General features: G+C 38.4%; 2 protein-coding genes across 3 annotated transcripts; one reads left to right on the top strand and one right to left on the bottom strand.

Annotated features, from left to right (window-relative positions):
* On the top strand, positions 1 to 12,778 carry LOC103027494 (serine/threonine-protein kinase SIK1). 2 transcript variants are annotated; one of them, XM_007228692.4, is made up of 12 exons: positions 1 to 247; positions 2,084 to 2,249; positions 2,576 to 2,692; positions 3,826 to 3,889; positions 4,932 to 5,093; positions 6,051 to 6,175; positions 6,433 to 6,556; positions 7,738 to 7,961; positions 8,543 to 8,900; positions 9,386 to 9,661; positions 9,761 to 9,971; positions 10,872 to 12,778. In XM_007228692.4, exons 2-12 carry the CDS (start codon positions 2,100 to 2,102, stop codon positions 11,272 to 11,274), a joined length of 2,214 nt encoding a protein of 737 aa, XP_007228754.3. In that variant the 5' UTR covers positions 1 to 247; positions 2,084 to 2,099; the 3' UTR covers positions 11,275 to 12,778. The 2 variants fall into 2 exon arrangements, with proteins under 2 accessions (XP_007228754.3, XP_007228753.3); XM_007228691.4 differs by lacking the exon at positions 1 to 247 and having other exon boundaries at positions 1,911 to 2,249.
* A 763-nt stretch (positions 12,779 to 13,541) lies between these two features.
* On the bottom strand, positions 13,542 to 17,708 carry cryaa (crystallin, alpha A). Its single transcript, XM_007228689.4, has 3 exons — positions 17,287 to 17,708; positions 16,582 to 16,704; positions 13,542 to 14,531 (listed from the first exon to the last, which is right to left on the bottom strand). The coding sequence occupies exons 1-3, from the start codon at positions 17,476 to 17,478 to the stop codon at positions 14,325 to 14,327; spliced, it is 522 nt and encodes a 173-aa protein (XP_007228751.1). The 5' UTR covers positions 17,479 to 17,708; the 3' UTR covers positions 13,542 to 14,324.
* Positions 17,709 to 19,637: the final 1,929 nt, after the last annotated feature.

Raw genomic sequence — 19,637 nt, 5'->3', positions numbered from 1 at the left:
GCACAGACACACGCGCGCGCGCAAACAGCAATTCAGCACAGCTGCAGTTAAGAGTGAGCAGCAGGAGCTCAGAGGAGGAGTTAAACTACAGGAGGAGAAACAGAGTCTCTTTACACTCGTTTATTAAACAATAGAGAAGAGAAAGAATAGTAAAACTCCTGTGTAAGGATCTGACCTGCTTCAGGAGCTTCATTCATCTGCTGGGGATGGATTATAATGGGGATGTATTGCAGTGAAGCTTGAGCAGGTGAGCTCCTATCTCCTCCACACACACATTTACTTCATCAACTAGAGGTCAAATGAGCAAAAGTCTATAACATTAACTTTTCTTAAATGTCCTACATTTCAAATACAGCTGGTGAAAAAAAAACACTTCAGTTTCTGAATACATTTCTCTGATTTTGCTATTTATAGGTATATGCTTGTGTAAAATTAATATTGTTGTTTTATTCTAAAACCTATGGACAACATTTCTCCCAAATTCCAAATAAAAATGTTGTCATGTAGAGCATTTATTTGCAGAAAATGAGAACAGGCTGAAATAACAAAAAAAAAAAGCAAAAACAAAAAAAAAAACATAAATAATACAAAAAAAAAAAAACGTTCATATTCATAAAGTTTTAAGAGTTCAGAAATCAATACTTGGTGGAATAACCCACAGTTTTTATGCATCTTGCCATTTTCTCCTCCACCAGTCTTACACACTGCTTTTGGATAACTTCATACCACTCCTGGTGCAAACATTCAAGCAGTTCAGCTTGGTTTGATGGCTTGTGATCATCCATCTTCCTCTTGATTATATTCCAGAGGATTTCAATTTGGTAAAATCAATGAAACTCATCATTTTTAGGTGGTCTATTTTTAAAAGAAAACCTTGCCTATACAGTGTAATACATATTAGAAAAAATGCTTATGTGTCAGTTTGTGCACATGCACTAAATATGCTGCTTCTTAGTTTTGTGAAGTTTCCTGTTACTTAATTTTTGTTACATATTTTGTTTTACTACATTATTATTATTTTATACAAGGTGTCTTGGTAAGTTACTCTTTACAAAATAGGCAACTACTGAATGTAAGAAATATAGCCTATTTATAATAAAGAGAAAAACTTTAATTATTTTTTGTTGCAATAGCAAATTCTTAAAATTAATTAGAATAAAAATCATTGTTTTGTCATATTGCCAAGAATATCATTATTGCAAAGATACATTGCAAATATTGCAATAGTATTTTAGGGCTATATCACACACCCCTAGCCACTGTTTCCTCCTGGAAAGACACAATGATAACACTTTTAACACAGTAATTCTTTATTACTTAACAACTTACAACAGCATGCTTTAACTAATTATTAATTGGCACTAATAAATACATTATTAACCATTACAACATTTTGTATAATCATTTTTTAACATGATTTTGCAATTAATTTTTGCATTTATTTTATTATTTTACTTGTTCTCAAATTCATCCATCATATTAAAGCTCTGGTAAAATCTGGTGACAATCACTGTATTAGTTTATATTGCAACAGATGCAGAAAAAAAATGTTTATATATTATACAGTGTTTGTATCGTGCAGCCCTCATTGTGATATGTGCAAGATATAAACTTAGCAGAAAGCATTATCTATTTTAAGTAGTTCATGTTTTGTAATTTTGTCAATGGCAAGTTTCTCTTGCTTTTGTTGGAATAAATCACTCTAGTCTCCAGTGAAGTCTTTTTTATAGATTCTGAAGTGTTCTTATATGTATATGAATTGCTGTGTATATATATATATATATATATATATATATATATATATATATATATATATATAGCGGGTATAGTGCGCACTTCCACTGCTGTTGTGATGATTTGAGTGTACAGGATCTACAGTCCCTACTGCAACATATGTGGTGCAGGATTAGATAGTTGTTTTTTTTTTTTCAATAAACTTTCAGTAAACTTCATTAAAATCCCAGCATTTGTGTATTTCTGGGATAATATATTCCATCATATTCATCATATACTCTGGCTGGTATGTATAGTTTATTCAATTCCTTCTAAATACCCATTTGCTGATGTTTCTCTTGTTCTGCAGTTTCACAGCGCTAACCATGGTGGTGTTATCGGACAACAGGCTGGGATCCCCCACAAACCAGCCTGCCAGACCACTTCAGGTTGGCTTCTATGAGATCATGCGGACACTGGGGAAGGGAAACTTTGCTGTGGTGAAACTGGCCAGACACAAAGTCACTAAAACACAGGTATTCTACATTTTAGTATCTTTTACAGTGAATTAAACCATATTATATAATTTAACAAAGCCAGATTGTCTTTGCAGTTTTAAAATTATTGAATTTAATGTACTGCATCAGTGGTTTCCATCCCTAGTTCAGGTAGACCCATTCAGTAGCATTTTCCCTGCTCCTAACAACCTGATCCAGCTAATCAGATAATTAAAAAACACTTTCTGGGATTGAAGTGTCTGGGAAAGCTTGCCTGTGACAAGGTCATCGGTAATCATCTTTGATTAGCTGAAATGCTTGTGACCAGTTTGTTGTAAGTGATCATCTGTAATCCATTCTATTAGGTCGCCATTAAGATCATCGATAAAACCCGCTTGGATGCTGCCGATTTGGAGAAGCTCAACAGAGAGGTTCAAATTATGAAGCTTCTGAGCCACCCGCACATCATCAAACTCTACCAGGTGTGTGAGCTTCCTTTATGCACTATAATATGTGACTTTTTATAACTCACCTATAGCCTCCAGATCAATGTATCTTAACCCATACAGTGGCTGGAAAAAGTATTCATACCCCTTTAACTTTTCACAATTTGTCACCTTACAACCATAAACTGATATATTGAGATTTTAAGTGATAGACCTGCACAAAGTAGCACATCATTGTGAATTGTGGATCAGTATCAGTATCAGTATAGATACACCTGTTTCGTGAAGGCATTAGTAATTTTTTAGAGAACAACAGCATCATGAAAACCAAAGAACTCACCAGACAGGTCAAAGATAAAGTTCTAAAAAAGGACACTTCACAAATCTGGCCATTGCGGAACAGTTGCAAAAAGAAAACTATTGTTAAAAGAAAGACATAAGAAGTGCCATATACAGTTGCCACAAGCCATGTAAGGGGGAACACCAAACATGTGGAAGAATTGTTGAGTTCCACAGGGTTCTATTTTAGGGCCTATGAAACTGGTATTAATAACTAAAGGAGGGCTACAATAAATGATTGTGTTGGTACTCAACTAGTCCACGATTATTTTTGCCTATCTATTACAAAAATGTATTCATTTATGATCTGGAGATCGCTGGTTCATGTATTATGCTGTATTATGCAATGGCTCTCCAGATCATACAGTTCTGTTTAGGCTTACTAATGACTAACTGCAAAATGATGTCCTCAATGTTCTCAGAGGTCTGTTCACACACTTTAAGTTCGTAGTCATTAAGTAATCTTAATAAACCGATCTACTGATTATTCTCTACATTCCCATGACTGCTACCTCCTGTTATTTTTACTGTCTCCACAAAGGCCTTGGGGTTTGTGTAAGAGGAAACTAATAACCTCAATTTCGGTCACTACTCAACTGTTTTCTTCATTTTCAGTATCCGTGAGTCTGAGGACTATTTACGTACCCCATAATAGAAATAAGATAAACAGGAAAAGCACTGTGTCATGAGTCATGTCTTTATGCAAGAAGACCATATCTGGAAAATGACCAAATCCTTTAAACACATCAGTCAAGTTATATACTCTGTTCTAAAAATGTACAGGACTCCTTACCAGCTTTTGGGTCTTTTTTTCTTTGTTTGCTTTGTAGGTTATGGAAACCAAAAACATGCTGTATATTGTAACAGAGTATGCAAAGAATGGGGAGATGTTTGGTGAGTCTAACCATGAAGTCCTTAACTCTAATGCGTGAAACATATTTATTACTGTCATTTCGCTCTACTATAAAAACACTCACTGACAAAAATAATAATCTACTATCCACAATCAATGTTTTTCCTACATTTTGAATGAATTCTGAATTCATGATCCAGACTATGAATGAACACATAAGGAATCATGTAGTAACTTAAACATGTTAAACAAACCAAAATACTCTGTGAAGCATTTAGGTGCTCTTATCTGAGGTGTTGTTAACTTGTGGTTCCTGAGGCTGGTACCTCTGATGAATTTATCCTGTTCAACAGAGGAAACTCTTTGTTTTCCTTTATTGGGTCAGTCCTGATGAGGGCCAGTTTCATCATCATAATGTTTTTGATAGTCTTTGTGACTGCAACTGACTGATTATTTTTTTAAGTATTTTTTTATCATTAGTTGAGTAGTTCTTGCCATAATATGGATTAGAACATTACTCAAATAGAACTAATCACTGTATACAAACTCTACCTCTTCACAACCTTACAACTGATGCTCTCCAACACATTAGGAGCTAGACATTTAAGTTATTAACTCTTTACAAGTTCAGCACAGCTGTTTACTGAAAGCTGAAAATTCCAGGTGACGCTACCTCATAAAACTGACTGAAAAAATGCAGAGATTTCCAAAGCTGTCATCTAAGCAAGAGGGGCTACTATGAAGACTCTAAAATATAAAACATTTTCTGGTTTGTTTGACACGGTTTTGTTTACTAAATATTATTTTATTTTTTTTCATAGTTTGGATGACTTTAGTATTTATCTACAATGCAGAATATTTTAAAGTAGTGAAAAATGTAAGGTGTGTTCAAATTTTTGACTGGTTCTATATGCATGAATGTAATGATGATACATGGTATTGATAACAACATTAGAGTGAAAGGTTTGGAAAATTTATTAGGGTAACTGTACAGTTGAGAATTTAATCTGTAAATAGTAATACATATTAAAGATTGCATTCAATAAAAAAGTAAAATGACTTGCACGTTTTGTTTAAATGAAGATTATCTTGCTTCCAACGGACGTCTGAGTGAGGGAGAAGCTCGTAGAACATTCTGGCAAATCCTCACAGCAGTGGAGTACTGCCACAGGCACCGCATTGTGCATCGAGACCTTAAAGCTGAAAACCTGCTGCTGGATGAGAACATGAACATCAAACTGGCAGGTAGGAAGAATAAACTGGATATTTTTGTATCATTTTGTTTAGAAAAAAAGAAACAAATTCAGTCCCCTTCGTTCATATGTCTAGCCTTAATTTATTTATTTAATTTAACCTTTATATAACCAGAAAGTCCCTTGAGATCAAAAGGGAGATCTGGCCAAGACGGCACACCATTTCCAGTTACAGAAAACCACAACAAAGGGTTTACATAAAAAAACTATTAGAAAAAGCATAATAACAACATAATAGCAACATAAAAGTACAAAATAGACAGAGAATACATTTAAGAGTAGCAATTGCATGTTTCCTTTACAGAACTCTTCACCGAGGTTTTAAACTTGGTTTTAAAGAAACCAACTAATTAAGCTGAAATTGAAGTTGAAATTGAAAAAGCATTTCTGCCCAGTTCTAAACTAATCTTGGGAACCTTGTAGAGCAAAACCTTGTAGGATGGTTTGTCTCCTCCCAGGATGTAAATTCCAGCAGAATGTAAGATCTGCGAGTTACTTCTGGACATGATCATACATTTGGTTTTCTTAGAATTAAGAACCAATTTTAGACCATAAAGTGAGACTTGTTGAGTAACTGTTTGAAGGCAACCTGTAGCTCATCAATAGCCTGATTCAGAGAGGAAGCAGCTGAGTACCCAGCTGGCCACCAACGTCCAATAGACGTTAATTTCAGATTGAATGTTGGTCATGACGTCAAATTACAAATATTTTACATCAGGATAATGTCTAATAGTGTTACGTGCCTGCAGGGTAGATGTAATGTAGGTAAATTATTTGGATTTAATCTAATCACCACATTTATCTCAGTTTCCATCCTTCTGGGATAGCGTTAATCAAAGTGTGTCTCTGAGAATGTTTGACTATTTATTCAGAAAGCATTTTTGAAGTTAGATGATTCACAAGTGAAAAAAAGACCTGGCTTAATTTTTTTTCTCCATGTCTTTCTCAGACTTTGGTTTTGGAAACTTCTATGTACCTGGTGAACTTCTGTCTACCTGGTGTGGAAGTCCTCCGTATGCTGCCCCGGAGGTCTTTGAGGGGAAGGAGTATGAGGGACCACAGCTGGATATCTGGGTAAGTTCCTCTGAACAGCCCTCTTAGTCTTAATGCTGGGACTTGTTTGAACTCAGTCATGTAATGGTGAACACATGTAACGCATCAGCCTAAGATCTTCATAAATAATTTAGAGCACAACATTAGCGTTAGCTTGCTAGATCATCTTACTCTCAAGCTCTCATTAGTGCTGTTGTAAGTGCATGCTTGACCTTACCTTCTGATGAAATGGGAATTGAAGAGCAGATTTTAAAAATATATTCTTTGATTTTTTTCAGAGTCTGGGAGTGGTTCTGTATGTGCTGGTGTGTGGCTCTTTGCCGTTTGACGGTGCTACACTTCCTATCCTGAAACAACGTGTCACAGAAGGACGCTTCAGAGTGCCCTACTTCATGTCACAGGGTGTGTAGAGCAATACATTGGGAATCCTGCTCTAAAAAACTATGTTAAGAAATTCCTGAAACCATATTTTGAATTTGCACAAAAGCATCATTATATAGCATTTTACCTTACAATTATTAGCTTTTAAAATTGTAATGTTAATACTCCACATACTTGTAATAGGGAGAGTAGTGCCACTATCATTGCCACTGTATACTGTGATATACTGCTCTGGAAAAAAATACGGGACCACTTAAAATTGTTGATTTTACTAAAACTTTTTTTTTTTTTACTAAAAACCTCTTAAATATAATCAAGAGGAAGATGGATGATCACAAGCCATAAAACTAAGCTGAACTACTTGAATTTTTGCACCAGGAGTGGCATAAAATCCAAAAGCAGTGTGTAAGACTGGTGGAGGAGAAAATTGTGAATAAAAACCAGGGTTATTCCACCAAATATTGATTTCTGAACTCTTAAAACTTTATGAATAAGACTTATATATAACTTGTTTTCTTTGGATTATTTGAGGTCTGAAAGCTCTGCATCTTTTTTTGTTATTTCAGCCATTTCTCATTTTATGCAAATAAATGCTCTAAATGACAATATTTATTTTGGAATTTAGGAGAAGTGTTGTCCATGGTTTATAGAATAAAACAACAATGTTCATTTTACTCAAACTATAAGTAGCAAAATCAGAGAAACTGATTCAGAAACTGAAGTGATCTCTTAATTTTTTCCAGAGCTGTATCTGTAATGTTTCTCTACCACTTTAGTCCACGTGCTTCTTTAACTTTCAGTGATGGTCTCTCTGTCTCAATCTCAGCAAGTCCAGAAATGCATGTGTAAAGCATGTCATTTAGCGCTCATTTAGTGTCAAAATTATACATCCCAACTTTAGTGGGAGCTCAGAAGCAATAAAAATACATAATACTGCATAATTTAATCCCATAGTCTCTGTATATAATCCCACACTTCTTCACCTCCAATACTACATTACTGTCAGATCTGCAGATCTGTTTCAAACCTAAATGTGGTACTTTTTGTTTACTAAATAATTCCACACGTGTTCCTGTATAGCTTAATTAATGTCTTTAACATTACATTTACAATGTAAAAAATCCTAAAAAAAGAAAGAAATACATATTGAATCAGGAGAGGTGTATCCAAACTTTTGACTGGTGCTGTGTATTCTTCTACAGAGTGTGAAAACCTGATTCGAAGGATGTTGGCAGTGGACCCAGCCAAGCGCATCAGTGTGGCCCAGATAAAGCAGCACCGCTGGATGCAGGCTGACCCTACAGCTGCCTGCCAACCCTCCTTTGACCCTCACTGTCCAGATGGCCTCCTCCAGACGGAGAGCTACAGTGAGCCAGTCCTTAGTCTAATGCAGGCTCTGGGCATCGACAAGCAGCGGACGATAGAAGTAAGCGACACTTGGGTCCTTGTGTATGTGTTTCAGAGAGTTTACACTCTTTAGATGCTAAATTTGCTACATGATGCTACATGACAGTTCATCATATAAAGTAATTTAAAACAATGTTATTGAGCATTCTTACCTGATAATAACACCTTGATCAATAACTGATCAATAAAATTGCCCTGTTGGAGGTATATGAAGACTCTATTGTTGCTACTTTGAGCTCGGCATGCTGCTAACTGCACTATGTTACTTTAATGAAGTAGGCAGGCAGTTCTTATAGCGAAAACTGAGAAATGCTGCATAAATTTTATATCTATGATTTGATATCTATGTTTTAATTTTTGTGGTTACTGAAAAAACAAGTATACAAACCCAATAAAATTACAACAACATTTATGCCACGTCATTAGTGTACGTAGAGGTGACCTGATCAAAACTGTATGTTTGTATGTTATGTCGCCACCTGGATTTAGCTAAGCAAAAAACCTGCGGTTACTTTTTTTTTTTTTTTTTTTTGGCCAGACAGTATATCTTGTGATCTTGTATCTATTCTTCTCTAATATACTGTATGTCTATCTCTCTAGTCTTTACAGAATGGCAGCTACAACCACTTCTCTGCCATCTACTGGCTCCTGATGGAGAGATTGGCCGAGCACAAGAACCAGCAGCAAACCAGACAGAGTCAAGAGTGGTCTAAAGAACCTGCTTACACCCTTCCAGGCACAGAATTTTTGGGAGAGGTAGAGCCAAAGCTTTTGCAGTACAGAAAATCCCCCTGCCCCAACAACCTGCTGGACACTAGGATTAGCGAGAAGGCGTCAACTAAAGACTCTGTGGCAGCGGAACAGGAATTGCCTCTCAATCTCACCACCGGTGGGAGCACAGTACGCAGACATACTGTCTCAGAAGTCTCATCTTCTAAACACTCATGCCATCCACCAAGTAAGTAGCTTGTTCTAAACACTGTTACTTAACTACAGTGGCGTGAAAATGTATTTGCACCCTTACAGATATCTTTTGTTTTTGCTTTTTTGTCATGCTGATATTTTTCCGATGAGCAAACAAACTTTAATATCAGACAAATATAACCTGAGTAAATATAAAAAGCACATTTTAAATGATAATTTTATTTATTAAAGGTGCGGTAAAGGTGTGATAAGCTGTAATAAAGTCATTGCTAAGAAAATAAAAATACAGCTTGTCTGGGGCATACTGCACTTCTAAAACGTTTGGTTTGTATATATATATATAATATATTAAATTAGAGGTTGTGTGCTAAAAAGAGTGGGGAAAACATTGATGACTGGCTAATGTTAGATGTGCCCTAACCTTTGCACAGACCTTATTGATAAATTTTATTTTTAGATTACATTGTATAAGTAGTTAGTTCCAATTCATACAGATTCCTGCTCTTTCTCTGTCCGCAGGTATTATTGTAGATCTAGTGGACGATGGCGTCTCAGATGGCAGCCTCAGACTCTGCTCATCCTCCAGTGCCTTCAGCTCCCCTCTTGATTCTCCTGGGGACTTTTCAGGGCCAGGTACAGATCCCTACGTCCACCAGGTCCAGGGACTCCACCCATTTTCACAGAATTCAGCAAGATGTCCCTTCACTCACTCGTCTGTCGAAAGGTTCCAGAACGACCTGCAGGTTCCCAGCTTCCAGGAGGGTAGAAGAGCCTCAGACACGTCTCTGAAACATGGTGGGTTCTACTGCTAGTATGAAGGACACTGTTGAAATGGAATACAAATGGAATATAATAATCTATTTTTAATTCTTTACTTTTTCCCCTTTTTTGTAGGTCTTAGTGCTTTCCACCAGCAGCTGAGGAAGGACGTTCACACGAAAGGCCAGGCAGACTTAAACAAAGTCAAGCGACCTCTGCAGCCTATATGGGTTCCAGTACACAGCCTTCAGGACACTGTTTCTGTAGTGTCACCAGGCCATCCAACACACACTCACTCATGGGGACGTCTTCACACCCAGACAGAGATCATCCACGAGCATCAGAGGTAAAAGATCTTGACAGGATTCACCCTGAAGGGACATTTTTAATGCTAATACGGTTATAAGTAGATGGAAGCTGATGTTGCCTGTTGGGCATGCCGTCATATCTGGAAAGCACGGTTGTTTCACATTAATAGTCCAGAAAAGGTTAAATAAAGATCAGTTGTGTTCAGAATGCGTGGTACTGTACACGTATTACAAATGTAAAATAAATTATTGGATTATAAGATAAATAAATACACTAACAATTAGTTACTTTTATATATTTGTAGACACAGGTTGCTCTGCAGATTGGGGGGCAAAGATTTGTGATTGTTTAACGCTCAAAAGACTGTTTAGGTTCTTGCAACAGGGTTAAACCTAGGTTTAATAATGGATTCAACACACCAATCCCACAATATCAAGACAAACAAAACAAACAGGGCCAACATTGAGTCTTAAACCTAAACTGAGAGAGAGTCAGATAGCCAGAATACCTAGAAAAAAACAATAAACAAGGAAAAAACATCATTCTTTAAGCATTGAAAAGGTTGGCAATACCTTGCAAGGCTACATGTTAAACAAACAGGCCTATATATATAGGGAGTGAATGAAACACAGCTAAGTCAAATCAGTATTCAGGTGAGGTGGAACTATGTGTTGTGTACAGTTCATGATTGGATGAGATGTTGCATATGACAGAATCCTCTGGCAGAGTGGGATCATTGGAAATGTAGTGAGATGATTCAGCAAAGCCAATAAGAAGAACTGAAAGTGAGACAGATTAGGACATCCATAGCCAAAAGATCATAGTTAAAGAATAAAAAAATAAAATACTACATAATCATAAAAGATAAGTGCATTCATTTTATTATGAGCTACACATGAGAAACTAATCAATCTGCTGTGAAATGTCCTTCATACAGAATGCCCCACCTTCATCTTCCTCAGCATTGCCATCAACAACTGCTTCAGGTGCCCTCTCCTCATCCACATCCCTCTGCAGCTATCCCTCAGCAGAACACCTGGCACTCCACAGTACCTCCATTTGTGGGCTTTGGGAATATTCTTACTCCTTCTATAACACCTCCTGAACACCAGGGGCTCCACCACAACTCACCATACCACCCTCAGCCTCCCCTCGGTCTGCTCTGCCCTCAACAAGGACCACCCCCTCAACCCTCTTCCTATCCAGCAGACCTGGCACCATCTTGGTGCTCATTTGCTAGCTCTTCATCTTCAAACATGGTGGACTCTGCTGCTTTGCTGCTGGAGACCCACCTGCAGATAAGCCCAAGTCCGAGCCTAAGCCCGCAGCCTCAGGTTTGACTTCAGCCTTGAGTTGAGATGGAGGGAGGTTACAAATGTGGAAAGCTACTTTAGACGAGGTAATTTGGAGAAACATTGGTTTACACCATTCTTAACTTACCTAAAACGTAAAAGACCCTTTGGCTTTCCACCTTCTTCAGTTTTGCAGTGGAGCTGCAAAACTATTGGAGCAAATTAGGTATTGAAGCTACAAAATTGCAGAATTGACAGATTTCAGCCATCAAGAAGGCTCCTACTGCTGGTTTTAGCTATGCAGCTCTACCCTAAGTCAGAAGTTGAGTTGAGGCTGTAAAGAAAATGCAACAAATGTATGTAAATGCAGAGAGTATAACTCTAACACATCTGTCAGTGGTGTACAGGGCATAAAATTGTTACACAACTCATGAAATTGTGAGGTGTTTCGGAGGCATCTGGGGTAGATAAACGAATCAGTATTAAAAATGTTTTTCAGAAAAATTTATGCTCTGAGCTCTAGACCAAAGATAAAAAAGAATCGTATGCTGTTTTTAGCAACAAGTCCAGAAAAGAACATTGAGACCTTAGACCAACATATGCAACACCTTCAAAAAGACATCTGTTCCAGGGATGTCCCCATGCATTTTTCAACAAGACAATGCAAAACCACATGCTGCATACATTGCAAAAGCATGGCTGTGAAGAAGAAGAAGAAGAAGAAGAGAAAGAGGAGGGTACAAGTATTGGACTGGTCTGCCTTTTATATGTTATAAAAATGGATGGCAGGTGGTAAATGCTTTACCATCACAACTTTTTTAGAATGTGTTGCAAGCCTAAAATGCATGATTTAATGTTTATTAACAATTTTTTTTTTTTAAGTTTACCAGACAAAGCATGAAATAGCTTCGGCACATACTGTCTGCAATTAAGGTTGTAAATAACATTGTCATGAAACCACATAAGTATACCAACTGAGTGATGATTTATGATTTATGAACAGAATATACGTTTTATTTCTTTGCCAAATTGTCATTGTACAAAGCCATTCTTAGAGTAGTGTGGCACTAAAATACTGCACTCCACAGACGATCACAAAGGTTAAACCACAACAATGATGGACACTCACTTGCGTTTTGGAGCAAACTTTGAACAGTTCAGATCTCTGCAGAAGAAACATCTGCTTTAAAGGGCCCTGGCTCAGCATCTGCCACAGTACGGATAAGTTGGTCAGAAACATTTGAAAGCCTCTGAAATGTATTCAGTGACGATCATTGAACTCAGTATGTCTTCCATAATTATTTTTTATTTATTTTTCTACAGGTATTGTTGCATATTTAGTTTTCTGCATGGTGATGTTGAATAAATACCAGTAATACTTATGAGTAATAATAGTAATAAAGTGGGAGATTAATTTTTAGCATTTTTTTGACATTTCTTTATTCATGAAAGAGTATTAAGTATTTTATTTTGTTCTTCTATTCTATTGTTGTGGCTGACCGAAGATGTTAGTATTGCTCTTATAATAATAATATAAAAGTATTGAGTTGAACCTGCATCTGTTCATCTTGACATTATCAGCACATTTATATTAGCATTATGGTCTGTTATACATATATGCACTGTAAGCCCAGATAAAGTTTTAAGAATTTACTTTAAAAAATTGTAAGACCGGATAAGTTGAGTTTACTTACTTTTTTAAGGCAGCCAGTTGGCTCAATTTTTTTAAGTAATGGGGAATGAGTTAGCCTAAATTAAAACATCAAGTTATTACAACTAAAGAGAAACTTGATTATTTTTAAGGTAGCCCAGGGGGAATCACTACACACTGATGGTGAGTGTCAGAAACTGTTGGACACATCCAGTATGCAAATAGTGACAGAGGCCAATGGAAAAGAAGCTGAAAATGGCAACAGACTAAACAGTTATTAAACAACAGTTATTATAAGTTGGTTCACTTCAAAGATCTCAGTTTGAATGTATATGTGCCCACAAATGTTCAACTAACTCAAAATAGTTAAGTATTACACTCTGGTGCACAAATTCATCTCAGTTACTCACTCTATTTTTGTTGCTTAATAAATATGAACTGCAGGTGCCCATATCAGTCCAGAACTTTAATTTCTTTTTAGCAAACTAGCAAAGGTGGCAATTGACTTAGTAAAGGTGTAATATTTTGTTTCTAAGAAATTAACCATTCAAAATATTCCTTTTAAAATGTGTGATTTTCTTATTTTTGAGTAATTTCAAGGTCATTATGACTTTCTGTGGTACTGTGGTGACATGAAAAAGACACAACAAGATCATTTTGCCTCTTGGTTAATGATACAACTTTATTGTGATCATGTGTTTTAGTAGACCCCTCAGGAAAGAGGCTGCTATAAGTTATAAGTAGAACTAGAGGCTACAGGACAGGGAGAAAAAAATCAGTGAAACATAAGAGATAAGGCAAGAAGAAAGTGGACAGGTGAGGAAGACTAGCCATGTGGCTGGATGATCCCAGTTATGAAGACTCTTGCAGATCAAACCCCTCTTGAGCAGAACAAAGCGAATGCAACCTAAACCAAACCCCTAAACCCTCTATCCACTTTTTTTTTGATATACTCTCTCAGTTGCGGGCAACATCATACCCTTATTTGCCAAGAACAGGCAAATAGATTGATGAAAATCTGTTTTAAAAGCTGTGAAAATGACTTTTTAGCAACAGTTTATTTAGTTGAAACTTCAACTCTTGAGAAGAAGGGGTCCAGAAGGTAAGGGGTTTAGATTTAGGGAACCTTTCAACTAACTGGTTGCTTTGCAACTTTCAGACCCATTTCAGCCCTTCCTCTTTATCTGTTCCTCACATTAGTATAATAATCAACAATCATAGTTTGTGTTTAGCTAGGATCTAGAAGAGGGTATTAGGCTAGATATACATGGATACCTTATAGGGGCAAAGTCGGGAGAGGGCTAAGTTTAGTAAATGTGAGGGGGTTGGATCTTTATTAGCCTAACCGCCAAACCTACTGGTGAGGTGCCCGCCCTTGCTTGAAGCCAAGGCCCCCGCTAAGCCCCCACTCACTCCCCCTTTCCTGCCAACTATTATATGAGGCGGCCTAAGAGGAGGGGGTAGAGTTAGTCTTGTCGTCACGGGTGACAGGAATGCTGCGGTCTCCACGGCCGCTCTCTGAGCCGCCTGACTTGGGCCCACAGATGGTGAGCAGACCATCGGCCGACAGGGTGCAGGTGATGGCCGACTGGTCCACGTTGGAGGGCAGGCGGTAGCGGCGGTGGAACTCGCGGGAGATGTAGCCATGGTCATCCTGTGGGAAAGGAAGAGAGGGAATGAGCATAGGGAGAGTTTTAAGATAATATAACCCTGCTTTGGGTTTGAAATTGCAGAGGTTTCAGGGATTCAGTTAATTAATGTTAAGAAATCAAGTATTGAGAGTGTAGAACCAAATACAAGACTGCCTAAACTGTGTTTATAGGACCCTCTTCAATTCTTGACTCTAATAACTTTGTTTCTGTCAAAATAAACCTCAATTTAATAGATCCTAAAATAGAGCCCTGTGGGACTCTGAATATTGAACTGGACGCCCAAAGCTTTTAAACTAATTCATGGCAAGAAACATTAATTGATGTGGGACTCTAAACATCTTAAGTGGTTTAAGATTAAGAAAAAAAAGACATGCTTACTTCACTAATACCTCATTCATACACAAACAGTAGGACCCTACAGGCATACTACTTTGAAGTGTACACCTATTGTCCTTTGCTCAGCAGATATGGCCTGATTCCAATCACACAACCTGGACTTACTTACAAAGCCCCCCTCTAACTGATTAACCGTGACAGGTACATGTTGGTGTGTCTGTGCAAGAAGTAATGGATCATCAAAGGCTTTTTGTAAAGACAACAGTAGGCAAAAAGAACAATTCCATTATTTCCTTTATCGTGTGACGCCTGTCACGTGTGTTGCACATATACCATAAGTCTTTTCACTGACTTTCCCAGAACAAAATGTATCAATGTAAAAGATATGCATAGACTATTTCATTTAGATGTTTAAAAACCTCTTAACTGCTCATAAACTCAAAGTTGTACCAAATATAACTAGATTCAGGCAATCACCGGTCACATCTGCAAGAGAGTGGGTCATGCTCTGAAACAGATTTAGGGTAAAGGCAGTTTGGCCTGTAAAGATTATTCACAAGGGCGCATAGAGTCCCACAGGGATAGCTGTCTATGACGCAGGGACGACGTCAATCTGGTGAAAACATTCCGAGAGATTTCCCCTCAACTGCACTCTCCCTTAAGGCTAAAACATGTGCATAAACCAGTGGTGGGCTGATGAGGAAGAGGAGGAGGGAGGGAATGACAAATAGGAGACTAAGAAACAGGGAAGAATTAGATGTGGTTTGTCCAGTACAGCAGTTTTTACAGATGGTTGTACTATGTGTAATATGATGTGTTTGTAATATTTAGGCTTTTTGATATAATGTAGATATGTTAGCTGCTTAAACATTGTGCCCTAATTTCAAAAAGAATGGACGAATAGAAATGCTCCAAAATTGACTTTCATTGAAGGCTAAGAAAGGTGCCCTTTCGGGGACACAAGACTTTTGTTCAATAGTGACCGATATGCCAAGAATATTTCAGATATTTGACTTAGTTATCCTATTTGATCTAGTCAATTGAACTTTCACCATGCACCCAAAGGGACTTCCATATACCAATCGTTAAGTTAGTGCAGTGAAGGGTATGAAGGTAATTGAAGATCCACAACCACGACACACTGTCAAGACAGTGCCATCTTTCACTCTCTCCAGTTAAATCAGTTTTGACTGAACAAATCCCCCAAGAGATGGTGAGCTATCAGTCATCTTGAAGAATGTGACTTCTGGAGACTCATCTGCCCTTCGGGTGTTTGCAGATGTATGTAGATGTCCACGCATCGCGCAAAAGCTGGTCCACTGACCTGAGAGTCAATTATGGTACAGGCTGCTGCTTATTGCTGCTGGTACTTGTTATGTCACTTTGCCCTTGAGGCCTGTCTGTCAATCAGATAGTAGGCTGTATTTTGCCCTCTCCTGCACCAAGATGCACAGGCATTGGGAGGCTGCAGAGTACTGACAGTATAAATCCATGAAACCCACTTCTTCTTGAACTTGTCTAAGAGGCAGAGGGGGGGTGGGAGGGAGGGGGGCTTCATTTGTATGTATAAGCTTAGCTTGTGAATTAAATCGGAAACATGTCTGCCTCTGGCTGTATGCAGTGGCAGACACAGGTTGTTTGAAAAGCTGAGGCAAATCCTGTAAGAGTACCCTGAAAAGACAACATTTGATTAACAAATGAGGTTCGAAGGCTTACCTGTCTCTCCCCATGCTTGCCTTGGATCTCCACGTAGTCTTCTGCCACCTTTACATTGAGTTCCTCGGGGGAGAAGTGCTTCACATCCAGGTAGACCATGAACTTGTCTCTGTCAGACCTCACCTAGGGAAGAACCAAAGGAAACTTTGGTTTCCATTGAAGAATCAAATTGAGGAACTCTTCATACTCTTCAAGAGCCTTTGGGCTTCTTAGCCAAGCAAAACCCTAAACTACACAGAGGTGACAATGTTTTATTGCCCAGAAATAGGCTAATACAAACTGCTCAAAGGAGTCAATGCTCAAGAAAGACCTTTTCGATCAGGCCAATTGTTGGGCAACAGAGAGCACTTTACATGTTTGAAAATTCTATCCACTCAATAGTCAACAATTGGAAGCCATCTCTGGTGTACCCCAACGCTCAACACATTTGTCTGTCAGGCTTAGCTGTCGGATGATGCTGCTAATGTTACACCATGATCTTTACCACATATTCTAATCAACTGACATGATAACTCAATTTTGTTTTGATGTCATTCTACTACCACACACCTCTCAGAAGGTATTCCCTTCTGCTAATAACCCTTTACAAAGCTTGTGGTGGTACTTCAAATCACCTTTTAGGTACTCTACCTCCTAACCAAGCTTTGGAACAGAGCACTACAACCAACAAAGTCACACAATATTTAAACCCAGCCAGCTGTTTACCTCAGACATGCCCGAGTTGGAGGAATCCAGGAAGTTGCGGAAGAGCGAGTACCGATAATAAGGGCTGACGGTGGAGGTGGCGTAGGGGAAGAGGTCATAGTCAAACAGGCCCTCCCCGAAGAACTGGTCAAAGAGGCGGGATGGATAGCCCAGGGCACGTCGGAACCAGGGGTGCTGGATGGCAATATCCATAATGACTGGGCTTGGCTTGACGTGGACTGGCGTTGTTAAGCAGGTCTTGGCGAATCTCTGCCTTACTGTCTGGGATACCCGAACGTGTCTTCGAACAAGGTTTCGCTTAAGTAGACCAAGAGAACTGGAGGGAGGTGTGAGGAGCCCTGGGAGGCTATTTGAGTAAACAGGGATCCGCAGACGGTGTGTGCTACCTTCTGCCCTGGCCACCTCCAGCCTTTATATCTGTGTGGCAGAAAGAGGGGCTTACATGGGGATCTTTCTGGAATGGCATTAGCTCATGGTGGGAACACCAGCGTCAGCAGAACAGTTGACCTGCGGACGACAGTCTGGCCCTGAACGGCTTCAGGCAGTGGCACGATTGCCAGCTGCTGCTACCGCCGGAAAGTGATCTTCTGCCAAAACAAACCAGACCTTGCCATGGACAGAAACTAGAGGGATTCGAGATGGGGTCATGATCTGACAAATGAAGAACAATGAAGAACAGAACCATTTCTATAGAGATACCATGAGTATACGAACTTAAGGGCCACTTTCTTCTTCACATAGATATTGGTTTGGAAGAAGATGGTTTCTAGCATTGTGTCCATCCTTGTATCTCACTACATACATCTTCCAAATTTTGTTACACAGAGTATTTAGTTCTACTTTCTAGTTATGTGGGATGCTTTTCATGCTTGTGAAATTATTTCTAATAAATTTCTTGATTGCAGTTTTCCAACCCAGTAAAATCTCCCACTGGAATGCTTTTGTTACTGGTACTGGAATGTTTTTTTTGTTGTTGGGCCTAAAAAATGACCTCTTGGATCGGTTGCCCTGTATTATACCTTGACTAGACTAAAACCTTTCTGGAAATACATAAATATGTTTAATTTTGCACAATTACAAAAACAATTAGTTAAAAATGGTCAGTTGTCATTGCATAGTTTAAAATTTTGCCTGTATGGATTGGAAAATGAATTGTACACTGAGCAATCTCATAAATAAAACATTTTATTTTAAACAAAAGAGTGAAATTTAGTTTATTTAGTTTATACACCATAAAAATTATTTAAATACCTAAAAAATATTGTTATTTTATCTTTTACCTGAGTCTTTGTTGCTATTAGTGTGCACTAGGCCCTCTATTCTTCTAGGCCCTCCATTCAGGGACGTGTTTTGTTTCGATGTCCTGTCTAAGGCAGACTCTTGTGTTCATTGTTCTGTTCATGTAGCCTATTGTCTTGTCATTGGATGTTTGTTGGGCTGTGTGCACACTGGTACACACTGTCATTTAGCTCTGTGTCGCACTATGGCCTTAAATAATGTTTATGTATTGAGAAATTAAAGTAAAGTCCTCTTGATTTTGATTAATTAATGAAGTGACATGAAAAATCTGATATTTTTAAAAATATTAATTAATAGGGTGCAGGAGTGTGTGCCCAACTACTTTAGTTCTGATTGTCAGATACACACAGGGCAGGCCCCCAAGAACAAATTCACCACTGTTTTGACCTTCACTTAATGTAGTCTTCCTCCGTACCATACAGTCAAGCTCCTCCCAAAACAGCTCAATAGGGTTAAGATCCGGAGACTGTGCTGCCACTAGATTACAGTCAGAATTCCTGCTGACTCCTTACTTCTTAAATATTGCCGACACAATTTGGAGGTGTGTTTGGGGTCATTATCCTGTTGTAGGATGAAATTGGTCCCAATTAAGCGCTGTCCACAGGGTAAGGCATGGAGCTGCAAAATCTTGTGGTATCCTTCTTGCTTTAAGATCCCTTTCACTCTGTATAAATGTTACCTATTTCCTATTTTACCACCTTCAAAGCATCCCCAGACCATCACGCTGCCTCCACCATGCTTAACAGATGGCATTAAGCATGGGTCATGCATCTTTTAATTGGTCCTGCACCTCAAAAATGTTCTTCTGTTCGATCCAAAGACCTCAAACTTGGACTCATCTGTCCACAACACCTTCTTCCAATTATCCAGTGTCCATTGTCTTTTCTCTTTGGTCCATCGCAGTCTTTTCTTTTTATTGGCCAGTGTGAGGTATGGCTTTTTCTTGCCAATACTGCCATGAAGTCCAGCATCCTGAAGTCGTCTCTTGACCGTTGATGCCGACATTGGTGTTTTATGGGTTCCATTTAGGGCAGCTGTCAGTTGACAGTCTG

Source organism: Astyanax mexicanus, chromosome 21, assembly GCF_023375975.1.
Source record: "Astyanax mexicanus isolate ESR-SI-001 chromosome 21, AstMex3_surface, whole genome shotgun sequence".
In the NCBI taxonomy this organism is placed as follows: domain Eukaryota; kingdom Metazoa; phylum Chordata; class Actinopteri; order Characiformes; family Acestrorhamphidae; genus Astyanax; species Astyanax mexicanus.
Note: the sequence above shows the minus strand (reverse complement) of the source record. Positions and strands in the feature narration are given on the sequence as shown.